Source organism: Mustela putorius, unplaced genomic scaffold (genome assembly GCF_011764305.1).
Source record: "Mustela putorius furo isolate JIRA1106 unplaced genomic scaffold, ASM1176430v1.1 tig00000095_pilon_pilon_pilon, whole genome shotgun sequence".
Lineage (NCBI taxonomy): Eukaryota > Metazoa > Chordata > Mammalia > Carnivora > Mustelidae > Mustela > Mustela putorius.
Genome location: NW_025421280.1, coordinates 16,680,546 through 16,701,712, shown reverse-complemented (window position 1 = coordinate 16,701,712; position 21,167 = coordinate 16,680,546). Strand labels below are relative to the sequence as shown.

The 21,167-nt window shown below is 35.9% G+C and overlaps 1 protein-coding gene across 7 annotated transcripts in view; it reads right to left on the bottom strand.

The window, feature by feature from the left end:
- Positions 1 to 21,167, bottom strand: part of ERC2 (ELKS/RAB6-interacting/CAST family member 2) — a 923,400-nt gene that overhangs the window by 490,145 nt on the left and 412,088 nt on the right. For all 7 annotated transcript variants that reach the window (XM_045078756.1, XM_045078755.1, XM_045078764.1 and 4 more), the window contains one exon: positions 1,851 to 1,988. In XM_045078756.1, coding sequence (XP_044934691.1) covers positions 1,851 to 1,988 — 138 coding nt within the window. The remainder of the gene's footprint in view (positions 1 to 1,850; positions 1,989 to 21,167) is intronic.

Below are 21,167 nucleotides of genomic sequence, written 5' to 3'. Positions count from 1 at the left end.
ACTCAACTCCTCATCTACTGCCCAATTCAGATTTCATGCACCTGAGATTGTGGATCAGCAAACTGAATAATTACTCTCAAGGTGGTTCCAAAGAGAAATGGAACTTCGATGTCAGCTAATTTAAATGTGCATTTTGAAAATAATGTACTAAGAGAAGAGGCTTGCCGCACGTGATGCAACTCTCAAGTGGTGGCATGAGTATAGCGGAGGCAGACTCCCACAGACCTCAGTCTTCCTTCCCAGTCATCCTCTCAGTCTCAAAGGAAGTGCTTAAATAAAAGAAATAGTTTCAGATTTGGGAATTGTTCGGGGATTTAAACAAGAATAAATCAAATCTTAATAGGGCCAGAGGAAAAAAAAGATAAAATCCTGCCAAGTAATCCATGACATGGAAAAACTATATGGTATATGTTTACTTCCGTAAAGTTGCAGAAAGAAATTGAGAGGTAGTAATGCACTGACATCATATCACTCAAAAACTGCAAACAGGACACATAATCCTTAATATTTTTGAACGAACATTCCGTCATTCAAATTTTTACAAGCAAAATTACTGCAGAGAATTTTGGTAGTAAGTTCTTAAGAATTTTTAAGATTATTTTCCCAAAAGAATCATCTTATTTATTCTTTTATGTTTTCAAGTAAAATATCATATCTTAATAATTTAATATTAAAGTTATAATGTTATCATTTCTATCTAGACATAGACTTATGGCTCTTCCTTTTAGCATCTCTATTTTTTAATGTACTGCTGTGGCTCTCAGACTAGAGTGAACAATCACCAATGACTGGATGTTCACTCCTGGAACTTGCTAAAGTATAAAATCCCAGACCCTCTCAAAGTTCTGGTTTAGTAGGTATAGATGGAGCCTAATGATTTAGATTTCCAACAGGCACCTTCTGGTGATTCTGACACAGAAGTCAAAAAAGCCTTCTTTAAGATACACTGGCTTAAAAAAAAAAAAAAATCTGCGGGCCATTTAATTTAATACATTTCTTTCCACAAATTTGAGGTGCTGGGAAAGAGAATTACTTGCCAAGGCCATCCAGTTAGTGGCAGGGCTGGGACTAGCTCCTACCCAGGTTTCCTTCCACTTGACTTCATTACTACAGTTCATGGACTATGATAATGGGGAATATAGGAGACAGACAGTATCGCTCCCAAGTCCACATCCTTGACTACTGTGTAATAATACTGCTTCTCAGGAAGCTAAATTCCTAGAAGAAGAGGAATTAAATCTGCAGAAAGTAAAGAACATTCCAGGCTAGGTGTGGGCAAAGGGTCTGAGAAAGGAAGGAACGTGGCAAACTTGAAGATCTAGGCCAGCGTAGCTAGAATACGGAAAATGAGGGCAGAGAGATGGGGGATGGGGCTGGGAAAGAAGGAAGGAAAGACAGAAAAAGAGGGAAGGTAGAGGAAGGGGGGGAGAGAAAAGCAAAGAAGGTAAGGAAGGAAAATAAGAAGGAGAAAGGGAAGGAGGCTGGGAAGATGGGAAGGGAGAGGAATAAGGCAGGCAGGCAGAGAGATAGCTGATCGGATACCAGCCAGATCGGATGAAGGGGTGGATCGTATGTGCCAGGTTAAGGATTCCAGTTGTCATCATCCTAAGAACAGTAACAAGCTAATGAAGGTTTTTAAGCAGGGCCAAATATGATGGGATCAGTTTTGCATTTCAAGGCTCTCCTGGCTTATTTAATGTGCCAAGTATACTGAGGAAGGCTAACGTGGGAGTGGGAGGTCCAGCTGGGAAGGCAGGTAGTGTGAGTGCAAAAGCGGGCACATTTAGATCATCTCCTCCCAACCATGCTTCCCTAAATCTTAACACCCCTGTTTTTCAGCCCAAGCTCACCTTTTCTGACAGAGCCTCTTCAAGTGTTGCTAGCGCAGTATCTGTATTACTGGAATCCGTCTGCAAGGACTTCACTCTGTCTTTCAAATTGGTTAGTTGTTTGTCTTTATCCCTAAGTTGTTCTTGTAAGTTTTCAATCTGAAAATAAAGATCACCATACTTAATGCATATTTTATAACATATCCAAGGCCAAGGTTCCTGAACTGGACCTTTTTTAAAAACATAGACCCCAGGTTACAGACATTGTCAGCACTGAAGTTACAGAGACTTAGAATCAAGACCATTTTGATGAGACCTCATCCTTCCATGTAATTAAACTTTGTATTTAAATGGTGATACAGACGAGAAGACTACCTCTTTCCATACTGATGCAAGCCCTTCAGGCATGTAAACGTTGCTATTTCTACCTATTTCTGTCCTTCCTACCAGACCGGTCCCTAATCTAATCTCCGTTACAGTGAATCAGAGAAATACATTAGCGGGACTTTTTCATTCAATGAAAAGACATGCATTGGGTGCTCATTCTGCATCAAGCACCATATCAGTATATGGCAGAACCTATGTAGTCATTCACTCACTCCTTTATTCAGTAGTAAATTTTGTGATATGCCAAATGTTGTCAAGTGGCTGTTTCAAAGTAACCACATGAAAAGCCAAGTAGGTTATCATCAGTAGACTGTTAATGGGAAGAACTTGTGATATAAATCAAATGTAACAAGTACTAAACACTCCATTTGGCAACTAAGTCATGTGCTGGCAACCAACCAGCCACTTTTATCCACTATCTGCAGCCTGAAATAAACACACCAAATAGCTGATTATAACTCCTGCCCATGAGCAGCAGCAAGGACCTTTCCTGGGCATTGCGTACATTACCATTCATTTTTTTTTATTCTCTGCTTTCAAACCATGTATTTCTTATCTAAAGATTAAAAAAATCCCACTATACAAACAATTTATTCATATTAAGGGTTTTAAAGTGACAAGTAAAAAAAGCAGTACAACTCTAAGATAAGTCCATTTAAAATATTTGTATTCTGTACCCAGGCTTTCGCAGGATATCATTCCAAATTCATGTTTAACAACGTGTGACTTAAACAAATTTTTGGATTATTTGACTCATTTAGCATAAACCTGAAATGCAACACAAATAATGACAGCAATGCAGCAAAAACGAGGAGGAGAAGAAGGTGACAATTGAGGTGGCAGTAGTAGCAGCAGCAAAATGAACATAAAAGCAATGACCCCGCTGACCCTCAAATGGCAGAACATGGGACTTGGCCAATTTTTCCAATGGCTACAAGCAATTTGAACTAACAGAGATGGCCTTTTTCTCTCCCCTCCTTTCTTCTCCCTTCCCTCTTCCTTCTTCCCTTTCTTTTTCCCAACAATGTATCTTTTTAATAAGACATGTTTTTTGCCTTGAGACAGACATCCTGGAAACTCAAGTTATACATCAAATAATTAGCTTTCTCCTTCAACAAAATGCAATGTATTCCTGCCCACCTACTTCTGTGAGAATTCACTCAAAAGACATATAATCAAAACAAAGGCTTTCTCTATTGCAGACAAGCGTTCACATGGTACACAACACCATAAATACATATATGGGTGAACAAGAATATGGATGGTTACATGTCAGAATGATACTCGTTATATAAAACAAGCCAACAGCTGAAAGGACTGGCTCTTTAAGGAGAGGGTGTCCCATTATTTTGAGTACACCCACACCCACAGATACATTTATGTACACGAATATATGTAAATCCATGGTGGTTCCAAGCAAACTCATTAGGCACCCCCTGTCACCCTAGGAGACAGTGCCCTGGACAGGACAAAGGATACCTTCTCTCAGGGTATCAGCCCTGGGTCAGTGGTAGGCCCTGATTTCAAGGGATTATGGGGACTGGAAATAGGGGCTAAAGTAGACTATAAGCCTGTGAGAGACTCCTTGGGACCTCCCCAAGTCACTGAGGACTGAAGAAGTTTAGGGCCAGGGTCCTACCGGGTAATATAACACTTTGTATTTTCTGATTTTCTGATAGTAGCCATCCTAATGGGTATGAGATGGTGTCTCCTTATAGTTGATTTGTCTCTTTATAGTCTCCTTATACCTTGATTTTCATTTCCCTAATGACTAATGATATTGAGTGATCTTTTCATGTGCTTACTAACAATCTGTATATCTTCTTGAGAGAAATGCCTATTCAAGCCCTTTGCCCATTTCTGAACCACATTGTTTGATTTTGTTGTTGTTGCTGTTGAGTTTTAGGAATTCTCTATATATTCTGCATATTAATTGCTTCTCACATATATAATTTATAAATATTTTCTCCAATTTTGTGGCTTGCCTTTTAATCTGCTGATATTCTTCTGATGTGTAAATTCCCCCATTAATACTGCTTTCTCTACATGCAGTAAGTTTTGGTACATTGCACTTTTGTTTTCATTCAACTTTAAGTATTTTTTCATTTCTCTTGTGATTTGTTTTGATCAAGGCATTTTTTTAAAAGTGTTGTTTCTGACTTGGAAGTCTGTTTTGTCTCTTTCAGTTATGACTCGCATAGAACATATTTCTCCATCCTCTCACTTTCATTCTATTTGTGTCTTTGGATCTATAGTGACTCTCTTACAGATGGCATATAGTTGGATCATGGTACAGGTGGTGGGGAGGGGTTGTTTCCTTGTTCTTACTCCATTCTGCCAATCTCTGTTTTTCAATTACATTTTAATCCACTTACATTTAAAGTAATTACTGAAAAGAAAGGGTTTATGTCTGTCATTTTCCTATTTGTTTCTGTAGACCTTATAATGTTTTTGTTCTTCATTTCCTGCATTACTCTCTTCTTTCATATTTAGTCGATTCTTTGTAGTAAAATGAGTAAATCTATAATCATTTTGTGTCCGTGTATGTGTATATTATTCTACAGCTATTTTCTTTGTGGTTACCATGGGAATTACTTGTAACATCCTGAACTTGTAACACTTAATTTTAACACTTTGAATTTATACCAGCTTCGCTTCAGTAACACACAAAAATTCTCCTATTTTACAGCTCCATCTCTAGCCCTTTTGGCTGGTGATGTCACAAAATTCTGTCTTTATACACTGTGGGTTCGCAAACACAAATAATAAATTCTTTTAAATACACTGACATCTTACCTAATGTAGAAAATGAAGCATGAAGTTACAAACCAAAGTTCCAATAATACTAGTTTTTAGACTAATAGATTTTGTAAATATATTACTCTCTTAGGTCATGTAGAAAACAGAAAATGGAATCACAAACCATTATTACAATAATACTAGCTTTTGTAATTGCCCATGTACTTACCTTTATTGAGATATTTTTCTTTTCACATTACTTTGGGTTATCATCTAGTGTCTTTTCATTTTACCATCAGTGACTCCCATGAGCATTTCTTGTAGGACAGTTCTAGTGGTAACAAACTCCTAAGCTTTTATTTAACTGGGAGTATCTTAATTCTTCCCTCACTGCTTTTTTTTAAATTTTTTATTTAAGATCAATTTAATTACATATAGTATATTATTAGTTTTCAGGGTAGAATTTAGAGGTCCACCAGTTGCATATAAAACCCAGTGCTCATTACATCAGGTGCCCTCCTTAAAGCCCATCACCTAATTATACCTATACATCCCCCTTCCAGCAATCCCAGTTTGTTTCCTATAGTTAAAGAGTCTTTTATGGTTTGCCTTCTTCTTGAACAGCTTTGCTGGATATAGGATTCTTGATTGACAGAAGTTTTTGTTTTTGTTTTTGTTTTTTCTTTTAGCACTCTGATTATATCAACCCACTGTCTTCTGGCCTCCAAAGTTTCTGATCAGAAGTCTGCTTATAATCTTATTTAGGATCACTCATGACACTTTCTTAATGTTTTCAAGTGTATCTCTTTGTCTCTAGATTTCAAAAGTTTGGTTATAATGGATCTTGGTGTGGGTCCCTTTGAATTTATCTTTCTGGGAGCTTACTGAGCTTCCTGGATGTTTATATTCATATCAAATTTGCAAAGTATCAACCATTATTTCTTCAAATATTCTTTTTGGCTTTTTATCTCACTTCTCTTTCTAGGACTCTATAATATGTGTATTGGTCCATTTCATGATGTCCTGCAGATCTTTTAGGTTCTGTTCATTTTTCTTCAATCCTATTTCTTTGTTTCAAGTTCACTGATTCTTCAGGCTGTTCAAAGTTGCCTTTAATTCCTTCTAGTAAATTTTTCATTTCAGTTATTATATTTTCCAGCTCCAGAATTTCCTTTTGGTTTCTTTTGAGTTTTCTATCTTTACACTGATATTTCCATTTTGCTCATACATTCTTTTATTTACTTCTCCCACATATCCTTTTTGTTCTCTGAGCATCTTTAAGAGTGTTGTTTTAAAATCTTTGTCTATGGGGCACCTGGGTGTTTCAGTGGGTTAAGCCTCTGCCTTTGACTCAGGTCATGGTCTCAGGGTCCTGGGATCCAACCCCACATTGGCTCTCTGCTCAGTGAGGAGTCTGCTTCTCCCTCTCTCTGGCTGCCTCTCTGCCTACTTGTGATCTCACTCTCCATCAAACAAATAAATAAATAAATAATCTTTTAAAAAATAAAATAAAATCTTTGTCTAGTAGATCTGCCATCAGGTCTCAGGGCCAGTTTCTGTTTATTTTTTTTCCCCCGTTGATTCCTACTTTCTGTATGCCTTGTGATTTTTGTTGTTGTTGAAAACTGGATGAGGTAACTCTGGAAATCAGATTCTCCCAATTTCCCAGGGTTTGTTGTTTTTTCTTACTGTTTTTATTGTTTCAGTTCGTTGTTGTCATTGTTGTTGTAGGGTATCTCTGTGGCAAAGATCAATCTGAGGTATAAAAATATAAGGTCTTTTCAAGTCTTTCCTGAGCCCATGTCTTTTCCCAAATATGTGTCATCATTTTCTAATTTTCCTTATATATGCAGCTGCTCATGAATGTCTTAATTTTCAATGTATGGCTCTCAAAAGAGAAGAAGAGAAAATGAATGAAGAGGAAAAGGACTGCCATTCCTTTTAGTCCCCTGGAAGTCAGTTCAGCAGAGGAGCAGGAGCTTGCCCTAACATGGGGAGGTACAACAACAATGGCTGCTGACTCTGACGGTACCTCAAGATCAGAAGCAGTAAAGATCAGAACACAGAACCTTGATAATTGAAAGGTGGGGTTTTTTGTTTGTTTGTTTGTTTTTATTTGTTTTTGTTTTTTGCTTACCCTGGCTCTTCCAAGCTGTGTGTAGGCTGCTTCAGGCACACATGTTCGGCTGCTTGTCACTTGGCTAAAGGGTGGGAAATGGTTAGCTTCCACTGTGCTAACAACTAATATTGACCAAAATTAACGCATTTTACTATCTCAGCCTTCCTCTGGAACTTGCAAGCCTTCAATAGACTCTAGAGTTCCAACATAATTACATCAGTCAGATTCTGACAGTGCAATCATTGTCTAGATGGAGAGAGACATTCCTGGTGCCTCTGACTCCTCCATCTTCCCAGAATCCTCCTCCAGAAATACTCTTTACACACCAAGGAAAAGGCAAAACTGGTTGCTAGTATAGGACCCACTAAATCATGGATTTAAATACAAAGATTTAGGGGCACCTGCGTACCTCGGTCAATTAAGCATCTGCCTTCGGCTCAGGTCATGACCCCAGGGTCCTGGGATGGAGCCCCATGTCAGGCTTCCCTGCTCAGTAGGGAGTCTGCTTCTCCCTCTACCTCTGTCCCTCCCCCTGCTTGTGTGCCCTCTCACTCTCTCTCTCAAATAAATAAATAAAATAAAATCTTTAAAAATAAAAATAAAATAAATACAAAGCTTTAAATTAACCCATTGTATTGGGTTTCTATTACTCCATGAAATATTAGCATAAATTTTGTGGGTAAAAACAACATGAATTTACTGCCCCACAATCTATAGAGCACAAGTCCAAGCATGGCATAATTGGTTTCTCTGCTTATGGTCTCAGAAAGCTGATATCAAAAGATCAATCAGGCTGAGCTCTCATCTGGAACTCGGGGTCCTCTTTCAAGATAATTCACATTGTTGGCATTACTCAGTTCATTGCTGGCTATTAACTAACAGATGCTCTCAGCAGCGAAACCTGTCTTAGATCCTTGCTACATGACCCTCTCCATCTTTGAAGCTAGCAACAGAGCACTTTTTACATGTCAAATTCCCTCCTCCATGCTCTAAGTTTTTCTGACTTTTCGTCTCTGACCTTTAGACTCAGATTTGCAATGCTCAAGTGATTAGTTCAAGCCCACCCAGATAATGTCCCTTTTGGTTAACTCAAGGTCAACTGAATAGCAACCTTAATTACATCTGCAAATTCCCTTTTGCATAAAACGTAATCCAAACATTGACATAACACCAGGGAGCCCATGTCATGAGCGCCATCCTAGAATTCTGGGTACTATATCCATATATTTCATCTATACTAAAAAAACATAGTAGTCTTTTAAAAGATTCCTTAAACAAAGAATTCTACAAGAGAAATTTATACAGATCTGAAGAATTAATTATAATGGGATGTGTGACATTTTAACATGGCTTTTCTGCTGCAGCCATTTTTACATGGCCTAAAGTTAAAATAAAAATAAACTTTAAGCTTATAAAATAGTTAGGTACTATATGTACCAGACCTCTTCACTACAAGCCAGGCATTGTCCTAAATACTTAGGGATTTTTTAGAACATTTTATAATGAGATAATTGAGATTTCCATGCAGTTGTAAGAAATGATATAAAGAAATCCCTTATATTTGTTAGCCAGTTTCCTCTAGTGGTAAAATCTAGCATAGCTATAGCACAGTATCACAACCTGGAAATTGATGTACATATAATCCATTGATCTTTCTCAGTTATCACAATTTTTTTAAAAGATTTTATTTATTTATTTGACAGAGAGAAATCACAAGTAGTCGGAGAGGCAGGCAGAGAGAGAGAGAGGGTAGCAGGCTCCCTGCTGAGCAGAGAGTCCGATGCGGGACTCGATCCCAGGACCCCGAGATCATGACCTGAGCCGAAGGCAGCGGCTTAACCCACTGAGCCACCCAGGCACCCTATCACAATTTTAATACACACTCATTTATGTGTATGGGTGTATGTCTGTGTGTGTTCTATGCAATTTTATCACTTGTACAGATTCATGTGACCACCACCAGAGTCAGGATACAGAACGATTCCATCCCCCAAAAGATTCCTTGTGTTGTCCTTTTATAACTATACCTACTTATCTCTGTCTCTGTCCCCATCTCTAACCCCTGCCAACAATAAATCAGTCCTCTTCATTCTATAACTTTATCCTTTCATAAATGTTACATAAATATAGGCACATGGTATATAATATAACCTTTGGCATTGTTTGTCTTTCCCACTCAGTATGATTCTCTGGAAACCCATCCAAGTTGTTATGTCTATCAATAATTTTTTTTTTTTAATTACTAAGTAGTAGTCCATGGTATGGATCTACCAGCCTGTTTAACCATTTACCTGTTAAAGGGTATTTGGGTTGTTTCTGGTTTGGGGCTATTACAAGTAGGCTACTATGAACATTCATGTGTAAGTGTTTTCTGTGAACATAAGTTTTCATTTCTCTGAGATAAATGCCACCAGAGTAAAATTTCTGGGTCACGGGACTTGCAATTTGGCTATATAAGAAATTGCTAAACTGTTTTCCAGAGTGAATGTACCATTTTACATTCCCACCAGCAACGTAGGAATGATCTAGTTTTTCTACATTCCCACCAACACTTTTGGTGTTGTCATTACTTTTTGTTTTAGTAATTCTGACAGATGTACAGTGACATCTCATTGCAGTTTTATTTTGCATTTCCCTAAAGGTTAATGATTTTGAACACCTTTTCATTTGCTTATTTTTCATCTGTACATCCTCTTCAGTAAATACCTGCTCATGACTTTCAGCCATTTTCTAACTGGATTGTTTTGGTTTTGTTTTACTGTTGACTTTTCAGAGTTCTTTTGAGAGTATTCTAGATACCAATCCCTTGTAAGATATATGGTTTACACAATGATTTTCTCCCAGTCTTGTCTTTTCATCCACTCAACAGGATGTTTCACAGAGCAGAAAGTCCAATTTATATTTCATGATTTTTTTTATTTTTTTTAATTTTTTATTTTTTATAAACATATATTCCCCTGGGGATAAAAATATATTTCATGATTTTAATGTCAATTCTATGAAATCATTACTTAGCCTTAGATCCTGAAGATTTTATCCTATTTTTCTAATACATTTATAGGTTCATGTTTTACATTTAAATCCATGGTTTACTTTGAGTTAATTTTTTGTATAAGATGTGAGGTTTAGGTCAATGTTCAATTTTATTTCCTATAAATGTCCAGTTGATCAAACATTATTAATAAAAAACAAAAAAAAATTTTATAAAAAGCTTTTCTTCCTCCATTGAAATGTCTTTGCACCATTGCAAAATATCAATTAAGCATATTTGTATATCTAGATTCTTTATTCTGTTCCATTCACCTACCTATCACTCAAATAATAGGAGATTGTCTTGATTACAATAGCTATATAGTAAGTGTTAATATCCCCTTTTTTTCAAGAATGTTTTAAGTTAATCTAGGGCTTGTACATTTCCATACAAAAAAATTACAATAAGCCTGTATATGTTCACCAAAAACCCTTGGGATTTTGAAAGGAATTTCATTAAACCTATAGCTCAGTTTGGGGAGAAATGACACCTTTAATATGCTGAGTTTTTCAAACCATGAATACAGTGCATATCTCAAGTTGGTTAGGTCCTCTTTGATTTGTTTTATTAAGATTTTATAAATTTCAGCATATAGATCCTATACATGTTTTGGTAAATTTATTTCTAAGTATTTCACTTCTTTGGGAGTTATAAATGAAATTCTGTCTTTAATTTCCGTTTCCACATATTCATTTTAGTATATAGAAATGTAATTAATTTTTGTTTGCTGATCCTATATCCTCAGATTTTACTGAACTTACTTTATGAACTCACTAGGAAGTTTTACATTTTTTCTTTTTAAAGACACTTTGTGATATTCTATATAGACAATCATGTCATATGCAAAAAAGGATGGTTTTATTTTTCAATTATTTTTCTGGTCACAGTGGTGAGAACTTTGGAGTACTGTGTCACAACCTTGCTTTTTACCTGAATTTAGGGGAAATATATTTAGTCTTTAGTAGTGAAAGACAGATGTTAGCTGTAGATTTTTTTGAATAAGTTGCTGACAAGCTAAGATGGTTCTCCTCTATTCCGAACTTGCTTAGGGTTTTTAATCATAAATGGGTATTGAATTTTATCAAATGCATTTTCTATGTTAAATAATATGATCATATTATTTATTCTTTATTCTGTTCATATGGTGGATTACAATGATTGCTTTTTTTCAAGGACTGATTTTTAAATGTTGAACCAACCTTGTGTACCTGAAATAAATCCCACTGAAATAAATCACTTAGTCATGATATAGTATTCTTTTTATACATTTTTGCATTTGATTTTCTAATATTTTGTTGAGAATTTTTTATTTAAGTTTATGAGACATAGTGGTCTGTGGTTTTGGTTTTGGGAGATTTTGCTTTTGGGTTTTTTTTTTTAATTGTATTTTTCTATTTTGGTATCAAGGTCATACTAGCCTCATAAAGTAGTTGAAAAATATTCTCTCTTCCATTTTCAGGAAGGATCTGAGTATAATTGGTGTTAATTCTTTAGCTGTTTGGTAAAATTATCCACTGAAGGTATCTGGGCATGGAAATATCTCTTATATGAGCTTTTAAATTGAATGGTCAATTTATCTTATGGTCATAAGATTATTCAGGTTATGTATGTCATCTTGGTTCAAGTTTTGATAGTTTGTGGCTTTTGAGGAATTGAACCATTTCTATTAAGATGTCAAATTTATGAGTATAAAGCTGTTTGTAATAGTCTTCCATCAACTTTTTTTTAAAAAGATTTATTTATTTATTTATTTTTAAAAGAGAGGGAGAACACACATGTCTGTAAATTGGGGGAGGGGCAGAGTAAGCAGACTCCTCACTAAGCATTGAACATAATACAGGTCTCATCTCAGGAGCCATGAAATCATGACCTGAGCCAAAACCAAGAGTCAGACGCTTAACTGACTGAGCCACCCAGAATCCCCTTCTCTATCAACTTTGTAATGGGTACACAATCTGTAATATTTCTTGCTTCTTTTCTGATATTGATGATTTTTATCTTTTCTATCTTTTTCATTATTGCTAGATTTTCCTGATTTTCTCTATTATTTCCATGTTTTCAATTTTATTGATTTCTGCTCTACTATTATTCTTCCTTATACTTGCTTTGGGTTTATTTTGTTCTTTTTCTGGTTTATTGAAGTAGAAACCTTGATTATTCATTTGCAACATTTCCTCTTTTCTAATGTAACCATTTTAATGCTACAAATTTCCCTCTCAGCACTGCATTAGCTGCATCCCACAAATTTTAATATGTTGTATTTTCATTTTCATTCAGCTATATATATATTTTTTTTTCCTTTTTACTTTATCTTTGAGGCATGGATTAATATTCACTGAGAATCTTTGTGTCTTTTAAAGATTTTTATTTTTTTTAAGTTATCTCTAAACCAAACATGGGGCTCAAACCCACAACCCCAAGATCAACAGTCACACAATTTACCAAAAGAGCCAGCCAGGCATCCCTACTTAGTATCTCTGAACCATGGATTACCTGTAAATCTCATATCCTTCTATTATTGAGTTCTAATTCTATGATCATTATGATCATAGAATATACTGTATGAATTCAATTCTTTTAACTATGTTCAGTTTTGTTCTACAACCCTGAATATGCTCTATCTTAATGAACATTACATGAGCACTTGAAAAAAAAGTATAGTTCACAATTGTTGGGCAGAGTGTTCTACAAATGTCAATTAGCTCTTGCTAGTCTGTATTCAGTTCATCTGTATCTTTGCTCATTTTCTATATTTAGTTCTTTTAATTGCTGATAGTAAGGTGTGGAAGTCCCATCTATAATCATGAATTTGTGCATTTCTCTTTTCAATTCTATCAGTTTTTATTTCATATATTTTGTTTGGTGCATACACACTGAGAATCACTATGTATTCTTGGTGGATTACTTCTTTTCCTATATAATTTTCCTATTGTTCCTAGTAATTTTCTTTGCTCTATAGTCTGCCTAATCTGATATTAATATAGCCATTTCTCTTTTTAAAAAATTAATGTTAGGAGCACCTGGGTGGCTCAGCTGGTTAAATGTCCAACTCTCAATTTTGGCTCAGATCAAATATGTAAGATTTAGCCCTGTGTTGGGTTCCATGCTAGGCATCCATCAGCTTAAGATTCTCTCTTCCTCTCCCTGTGCCCCTCTCCCTCACACTCTTTCTCCTTCACACTCTCTCTTAAAAAAATAAGTAAGTTAACAGGATATATCTTTTTCCATTCTTTTATTTTCAACCTACAATGTCATTGTGTCTGAAGTAAATTTCTTATAGACAGCATATAATTATTCAGGGTTTTGGAGAGTTTTTGTTTGTTTTGGAGTTTTTCTACATCGAGTTGGATAATTTCTTTTAATTGGTATATCTTGGCCATTTACATAAAGTAATTATTGATACATTAAAGTTTAAGCCTGCCATTTTATTATTTGTTTTATGTTGATTTCCTCCATTTCTTTTTTGCCTTCCTGAGGGTTACTGGATAAATTTTTATCCAGTAAATGAAGATTCCATCTTCATTTACTTATACTATTTTTGACCATATGGTTTTGCATATTTTCTTAGCAACTGCTGTATGTAGTACAATTTACATATGAAACATGTCATAACCTACTAATATAAATGTTTCATCACTTCCAGTGAAGTACCAAAATAGCACTTTCTTAAGGTCCTTTTTATCTTCATCACTTTCTAAATCCAATTGTCTCATTATTTCCTCTACATACACTGGGCACAATATTGCTATAATTTTTGTTTCAAATGTCAAAAGTGATTTTTTAAAATTATAAGGATGAAGATAGTTTAAAATATTTAGCCATATTTTTTCCATTCCACTCTTCTTTTTTCTTTTCTGAAGTAAAATCCTGCTTTACCATTTCTGGGCTGTTTAGAGAGAGTTTCCCTCAGCAATTGTTCAAGGGTAGAAAGGTTAGTGACAAATACTCTTAGTTTTCCTTTGCCTAAAAATGTCTTTATTTCCCTCTTCATTTCCAAACGATAGTTTCACCAGATAGAGAATTTACGGCTGGCAGTTTTTTCTTCTGTACTTGAATAATATGCCAATTCTGTCTGGCCTCCATGGTTTCAGATGAGAAATCCAGTCATTTGAATTGGTATCCATCCCCCTATAAATACTGAGTAGTTTCTCTCTGGTTGCTCAAAGATTTTTTTCTTTGTCTTAGTTTTTAGAGGTTTGTGATGTGTCTTTGGGCTTATACCATCTGGGGTTCACTTATCTTTTTAAATCTGTAGGTTTATATCTTTTGCCAAATTTGGGGAATTTATAGACATTCTTCAATATTTATTAGCACCATATTCTTTCTAATCTCTTTCTGGGGCTCTGATGATATGTTAGATCTTTTATTATAGAATCACAGTTCCCTGAGCTCTATTCTTTTATTTTCCAGTCTAGTTTTCCTCTGTTGTTTAGATTAAGTTCTACTAATCTGTCCTCAAGTTCACAGACTCTATCTTCTGTCATTTCCACTCTACTATGGAATCCTTCCAGTAAGGCTTTCTATTTTTTCAAAGGAATTTGTAATTACTTGTTCAATCAATTTTATGATAATTGCTTGAAAATTTTTGTCAGATAATTCCAATACTTGATTCATCTTCATGTTGGCATTAGTTGTCTTCTCTCGTTCAAATTGTAACTTTTCTGGTCTTGGTATAAAAGTAATATTCTATTGTATCCTGGACATTTTGAATATATGTTAGAATTGTTTTGTTTTGTTTTCCTATTTATATCTTCTATTTTAGCAAGCAGTCACCTTGTTTCAGTTTAGCATGTGGGTGCTAGCTGACCTCTCTGGTTTGCTGACATTGCCGCTAGGGACAGGGCAGCTCACTGCTACCAGGGACTTGGGGGCTGGGACTAGGTTGACCTGCCTTGACTCCACTGATGAAACTGCTGTGGGCAGCTTGAGCCTGCCACTGCTGGCAGGTGGGAGATGGGGAAATGTGTTGATTCAATGGACTCTGCTAGCAATGTGATTGTGGGCAGACTGGCCCAGTGCTAAGTCACAGCTGGGCTTCCCTTTTCCGGTCCTTTGTCTAGAGAGAACAGGCATTTTCTTCTTCTCTTCATCCCTTCTTCCTTCTCTCATTCTAATCTCTCTCTCTTCCTTCATCCTTCCTTCTTTCCTTCTAATTTCTCTTGGCAGTTCAGGATTACAGGGCTCTCCAAGTTCCAGGCAGGGACATATAAAGAATAGGAACAAACCCCAGGGAACTCATCCTGGTGCTCTTCAAATCCTGAGGCCCCTACCCAATCGTCCTTCTTCTTTCCCAACTTTCAGAGTTCTTTTATGACGGTCTGTTGAATTATGTCCAGACAATCTAAATTAAGTTATATTTAGAGAGAAGAAGAAGGGAAATGTGAGTTTATGGCTATCTTTTCCCAAAACTGGAAGCCACTAAACACTTTTTAGAAATGAACTGTTTAATTTGCTCTTCAAAATCCAATCACAGATTTAGAAATGAAAAGAAGCAAACAAACCTGTTAAGCTGACCCAGACAATGAGTGATGAAGGAAGGGGGAATTCATATTCAAACTGTCCAACTCGGGCCCAGCCCTGCTTCAGCCTCCCCATGGCTATCTCAGTAACTTTACAGCAGTAACTCTCAGCTCCCTTCCTGCACTGTGACCCCTAGGGATCTATTCCCACCAGATGATACAAGGAAGGGAGCCAGAAGCTGGCTGGGCAGTTGAGTAGTTTCCAAACCTGAATCCTCCATTTGAGATTCATTCCCAAATGGCATGAAGCTACATAGCATATAAATTCAAACAAACTCACTATGTTGGTAAATACTCTCTTGGCCAAAATGACAAACACAAAGTGAAGAAAAGGATTACATGATACCATTAACAGCTACATTTCTTATCATGGAGCTCTCACATAGTCGGTCCTCCATAAATAATTCTTGACTATAACCAAAATGAACCAGCCCTTTAAATACTGGATGAGGCTTGGCTCAAGCTACCTCCCATTAGACACTGTTCCTCAGAACAAACAACCATATCATGACACCCTGTGGAATATTTGAGATACTGCATCCTGCAAGTTCTACCAAAGTCCAAATTCAAAAGGATAGAGAGAAAGCAGGAAAGAAAACAGCTCTCTAAAATGCATAATCAATATTAAAGGTCTAGGATGCTTTTTTATCATCAGCCGTCTGACCCCAAAGGATAAGCCCTCTAAAATAAAAGTGTCTGCTTCCCAAGCTTGGTGCTTATCTGAATTCCAAAGCATTTATATGATTTCCTTTCCTTTAAAACTAATTTTAAAATGTGATCCAAACCTTAACCAAGACAGCATGTTCCCAAATAATATGGAATTTTGTGTAATTTTTCCTTTAGACATAAAATGAATAGGCAGCAAATTTAAAACATCCCCAAATTGTTCTAAAATGGAACATCCTGAAAATGTTCAATGATAAAATGACAGGCAAGATCCTAGGTTGCATCTAGAAATTCTCATGATGTAAAAATACTAATAAGTCATTACTATGGACAAGATCTCCATGGTTTGCTAATCATGGCTAAATCTACTGAGAGGACAGCAGGGTGGTGAAGAGGTCTGGAGCCTCCTAAACAGAAAAAAATTCTCATACTGTGCAAACTCATTTCTGCTGAATGTCATCATGGTCAGAAAGAAGATTTTACTTTTGTTTTCCACATTAAAAAAAAAAACCTGAAAACCCATCAAATTTAGAGTCAAAATATTCCAATGTTTTAATATTTTGTACTCCCTCAAATAAAAGAAAAAGCAAAGCATAAACAAGGGAATCATTATATGTAGCAAAAGTACATTTGCACATACAATGAACAGGAAACAATTAAGAATTTTTTTATGACACTAATTTTATCTGAAAGTCATAGCTATACACATTATATAGCTTTTGTATCAAGTTTCAACCATGCATATACCTTTCATATTTATGGACTTTTTTATTTATTCAAATAGTAGCTGACATCAGAAAAATTGGTCTGCTTCTTAGAACACACAAAACACTCATAGAAAACAGGAATTAAAGAGGAAATAATGGGACAAATAAAAAATTTTATGAAATCTTTAAACTCTCATGAAAACCATATATAGATGATTCTGATTCAGAGAAAGACATAATAGATCTTCCATAGACTTCCATTTACTCATTTTCATTAATACTTATAGATTCATTTTCCACTCTCTAACTCTGTTCTAAACTTAAAATTCAGTTACCAAGATATTACCTGCCTATGATGCTTGCTTTGTTGCTTTTTTAAATCCTAGGCTACAATTCAACTGCAACTAAATTTAAATTTTAAGTATATCATATAATCTTTGGCTATTTAAGTAATTAATATTTTAGTAATTAAAAATTGCCATTAAGATCACCAAAAAATCGTTAAACTCTTTGGGATAAAAGTCTTTTCCTGTCCACACACTTGTCAATAAACAAAGTGCTAATCTTGTCACATTTTTGGCTACTGTCTCAGGAATGCTTCTTAAGTACTCAAAGGATTAAATTAAATCTCACCTGCAGACAGGCTTTTCAATTCAGCTGAAAACCTAGTTCTCAAAGGAAAATTACTTTCATCATCTTAAGTTTAAACCAAAGGTTCCATCCTTTGGAATTTGCAAGAAAATAGCAGCATCAAAGAAAATAATTCACTTCAAGAGAGTTTGTTCTTCAAGACTCTGTCTAAACGAATTATTTCAGAGAGAATTCATTTTAAGAAATATTTTCTCAAGGCCATTCTATGAGAGCCATAACATTGTGTCATTTAAATTACTTCAAGTTGACGTCTTTCCACAATTTTGACTGCCTTCTTGGGGTTTTAGGAAGCTTTTTTTTTTTTTTAAAGAATTATTTTATTTATAGTCTTTGTTTTGAATTCTAAATTTGGTTTATGGTCTTTTGTTTTTTTAAGAGATTATAGAATTTTATGAGTTAAACATTTGAAACCCATGAAGGGAATTAAAAAAAAAAAGATTTATTTCCTTTGAGCTCAAAAATGAAATAATAGAAGAAACTGAATTTGAGATTAAAAGTATGTATACATTTGGGGGGAAAATGACAGCACTCTACCTAGTACTCAAGCAACTATTTTCCAATGTAAAATATTCTATGTTCTTTAATTTAATTTAAGAGATACTTAATAGGATAAAATACTCACATTGCAGAAAATTTCTTCCTAAGAAGATGTAGCATTTCAAAAAGTTCCCCCACCATGTTGTTATAAGAGCCACTGGGGGGAAGGGTAGGACGCAGTTCATTTTTGGACTCTTGCATCTACTTCCTAAATAAACAAATCCTGGCTCTTTCTCCCCAAATCAAATACAAACTCAGAGGAAGCACAAGGAGATGAACCACTACACTGAAAAATAGAAACATTATGTCAAAGCACCCTATATCATTATTTGCAGACAATTTATTTTGTTATTGGTTAGTATACTTCATGCTAAATGTTCTGTCCCCTACAGCAAATGTTCCATTTCAAAAACATAGTAACATGTGCTGGAAATAGAAACCACCAAAAGCAATAGTTCTGGTAGCTAGAGAATGTATTTATCGTAGATTAGAAAAATGAACATTAATCCTGAAGCTCAGTATGTATGAATCTTAGTATCAATATAATTTGTAAAATAACCCAATTGTCTACCAGAATTCTTTTTGAATTGGAATAAAAGTTTTGTGAAACAAATTAAAGGGCTATCCCTAAAACAGGGCTCTGTTAAATACAGGTACTAAAGGCAAGATGGGTAAATTCAATATTTATTTTCATCTTAGAAACAACAAGAAATATAAAGAAATATAACATTTCTGCAATTAGGCACATAAACACGACCAATTGGATGATTGTTGTGTAACTTAGTATTTTTCCTTTGATTTTTACAATTGGTTCTTTAAACAACGTGCTTTATCTGTACTTGGCAAGAGCTGCCCTACCCTAAACCTTCCACAGCCCAGTCTTAAATGGCCCTGGCAGGACCTGAAAGATATATCTTACTTGCTCCCCCGCTCCTCTTCACTTTAGGTGTATTTCTTTAGGGACATAAAATTTTATGTGTCTAACCAGTATCCTTCCTGAGCTTCACAAATGTTATACAGTAATTCTGGGCATCTTTAAAATTTATCTCAAATATTTTGGAAGCTAATCATGAAAGGATCTCTGGAAATGAAGAGTTTCTATGAGGTTAAGACCAAATTCCTTCTCAAGAATTTCTTGTGATACAATGACTTATGCTCTTCACTAGACCAAAGGGATGGTGGACAGAAGTCCCCAAGAATGTAATTCAGCAATCTCTGAGAGATACCAGCATCCTAATAATTTATACACTAAATACAGTCAGGGATCCAAAAGGGATCATCTGTTCCTATCACTCATTATGTTGTGATGAATCAATCATACATCTGCAAAAATGTACTCAACTATTAAACTATAAAAATGATCCAAAATCGTGTGGCTTCCAACTTGGCCACATACAATAATCCTCTGGATAGCTTATAACACCGATTCCTGGGCTGCAGGACCATAAGTTCTGACTCATCAGGTCTAGAGGTAGATTTGGTAACCCACATATTTAACAAGAGCTGCAGGTCACTTTGATCAAATAGTCGGTGACCAGAGTTTTAAAAAATACCGGCACTGAAACATTGTACACCAAACTTCATATGGAAAATAATTTCTCCCTCAATCACCATTCTTCTCCAAAAAACCAAAAAAGTGGGTAAAGGGTGCCTGGGTGGCTCAGTCAGTTAAGCGTCTGACTCTTGATTTCAGCTCAGTCACAGTCTCAGGGTGGTGAGCTCAAGCCCTGCCAGACTGGCAATATTTTCCCTCAGTCTCTCATAACTGAAGTTTTTTTCAAAGACCTGAGAATTTTAAAATCATCTCTAGAACATGGATCCAGGCAGAGGCTTGGAAGGGTAGGAGGAGGGGAAAGAACCTCTTCCCTTGGACCTTCCTTCTCTCAAACAGAATATACATCAGTGGCGGTTGCATTTGATAGGATCATCTTCTATGAGAAAGTAAGGGACCAAAAAGATCTAATCTCCCTATTTGGCTCTCTAAAGGGGAAGTCATCAGCTACTTAAAACAAATCCTATCCAGGGGCACCTGAGTGGCTCAGTCAGTTAAGCTGCTGACTCTTGATTTCAGCTCTCGTCATTATCTCAGGGTCCTATAATTAAGCTCTGAGTCTGCACACGCATTGTGATAAGCACTGGGTGTTACATGCAACTAATGAATTGTTGAACACTGTATCAAAAACTAACAATGTAGGGGCCCCTGGGTGGCTCAGTGGTTTGGGCTGCTGCCTTCGGCTCGGGTCATGATCTCAGGGTCCTGGGATCGAGCCCCGCATCGGGATCCCTGCTCCGCAGGAAGCCTGCTTTCCTCTCTCTCTCTCTCTCTCTGCTTGCCTCTCTGCCTACTTGTGATCTCTGTCCTTCAAATAAATAAATAAAATCTTTAAAAAAAAAAAAACTAACAATGTATATTATATGTTAGCTAACTGAACATAAAAAACAAAAACAAAAAACCATGATTGACACCTCCTTAGAAATAAACCTGGCTGGCTCTAACAGAAATAAATACATACGTGTGTGTGTGTGTGTGTGTATTTTTTTTTAAAGAGAGCTATATATCTCTCTTTAAAAAAAAATAAAATAAAGGCCCCGAGTCCAGCTTTGCATTCACTGGGGAGTCTGCTTGAGGATTCTCTCTTTCCCTCTTCCTCTGCCCTCCCCCGGTCTCTCTCATTCGCTTTCTACAGTAAATAATTTTTTTAAAAAATCCTATCCTTAGCTCATTAAAGGTTGAAGACAAGACAAAGAGGCTGAAGATATAATAAGTCCCCATAAAAATAACAGGACTTGGTAAATGCCACTGGACAGAGCTTCAGCATAAAGGAAGCAGCTTCTGTATATTCTCTTCCTCTCAAATTGCTGGTAAAATAACTTCACGGGATCTTAAAGGCACTGGGAGGAAAAAAACACAAAAAGATTATGCCTGTGATTTAAACACTGGGGCTGGAGAGAGGAGCTGAAATGGTTAAGCAGGCCTTACAT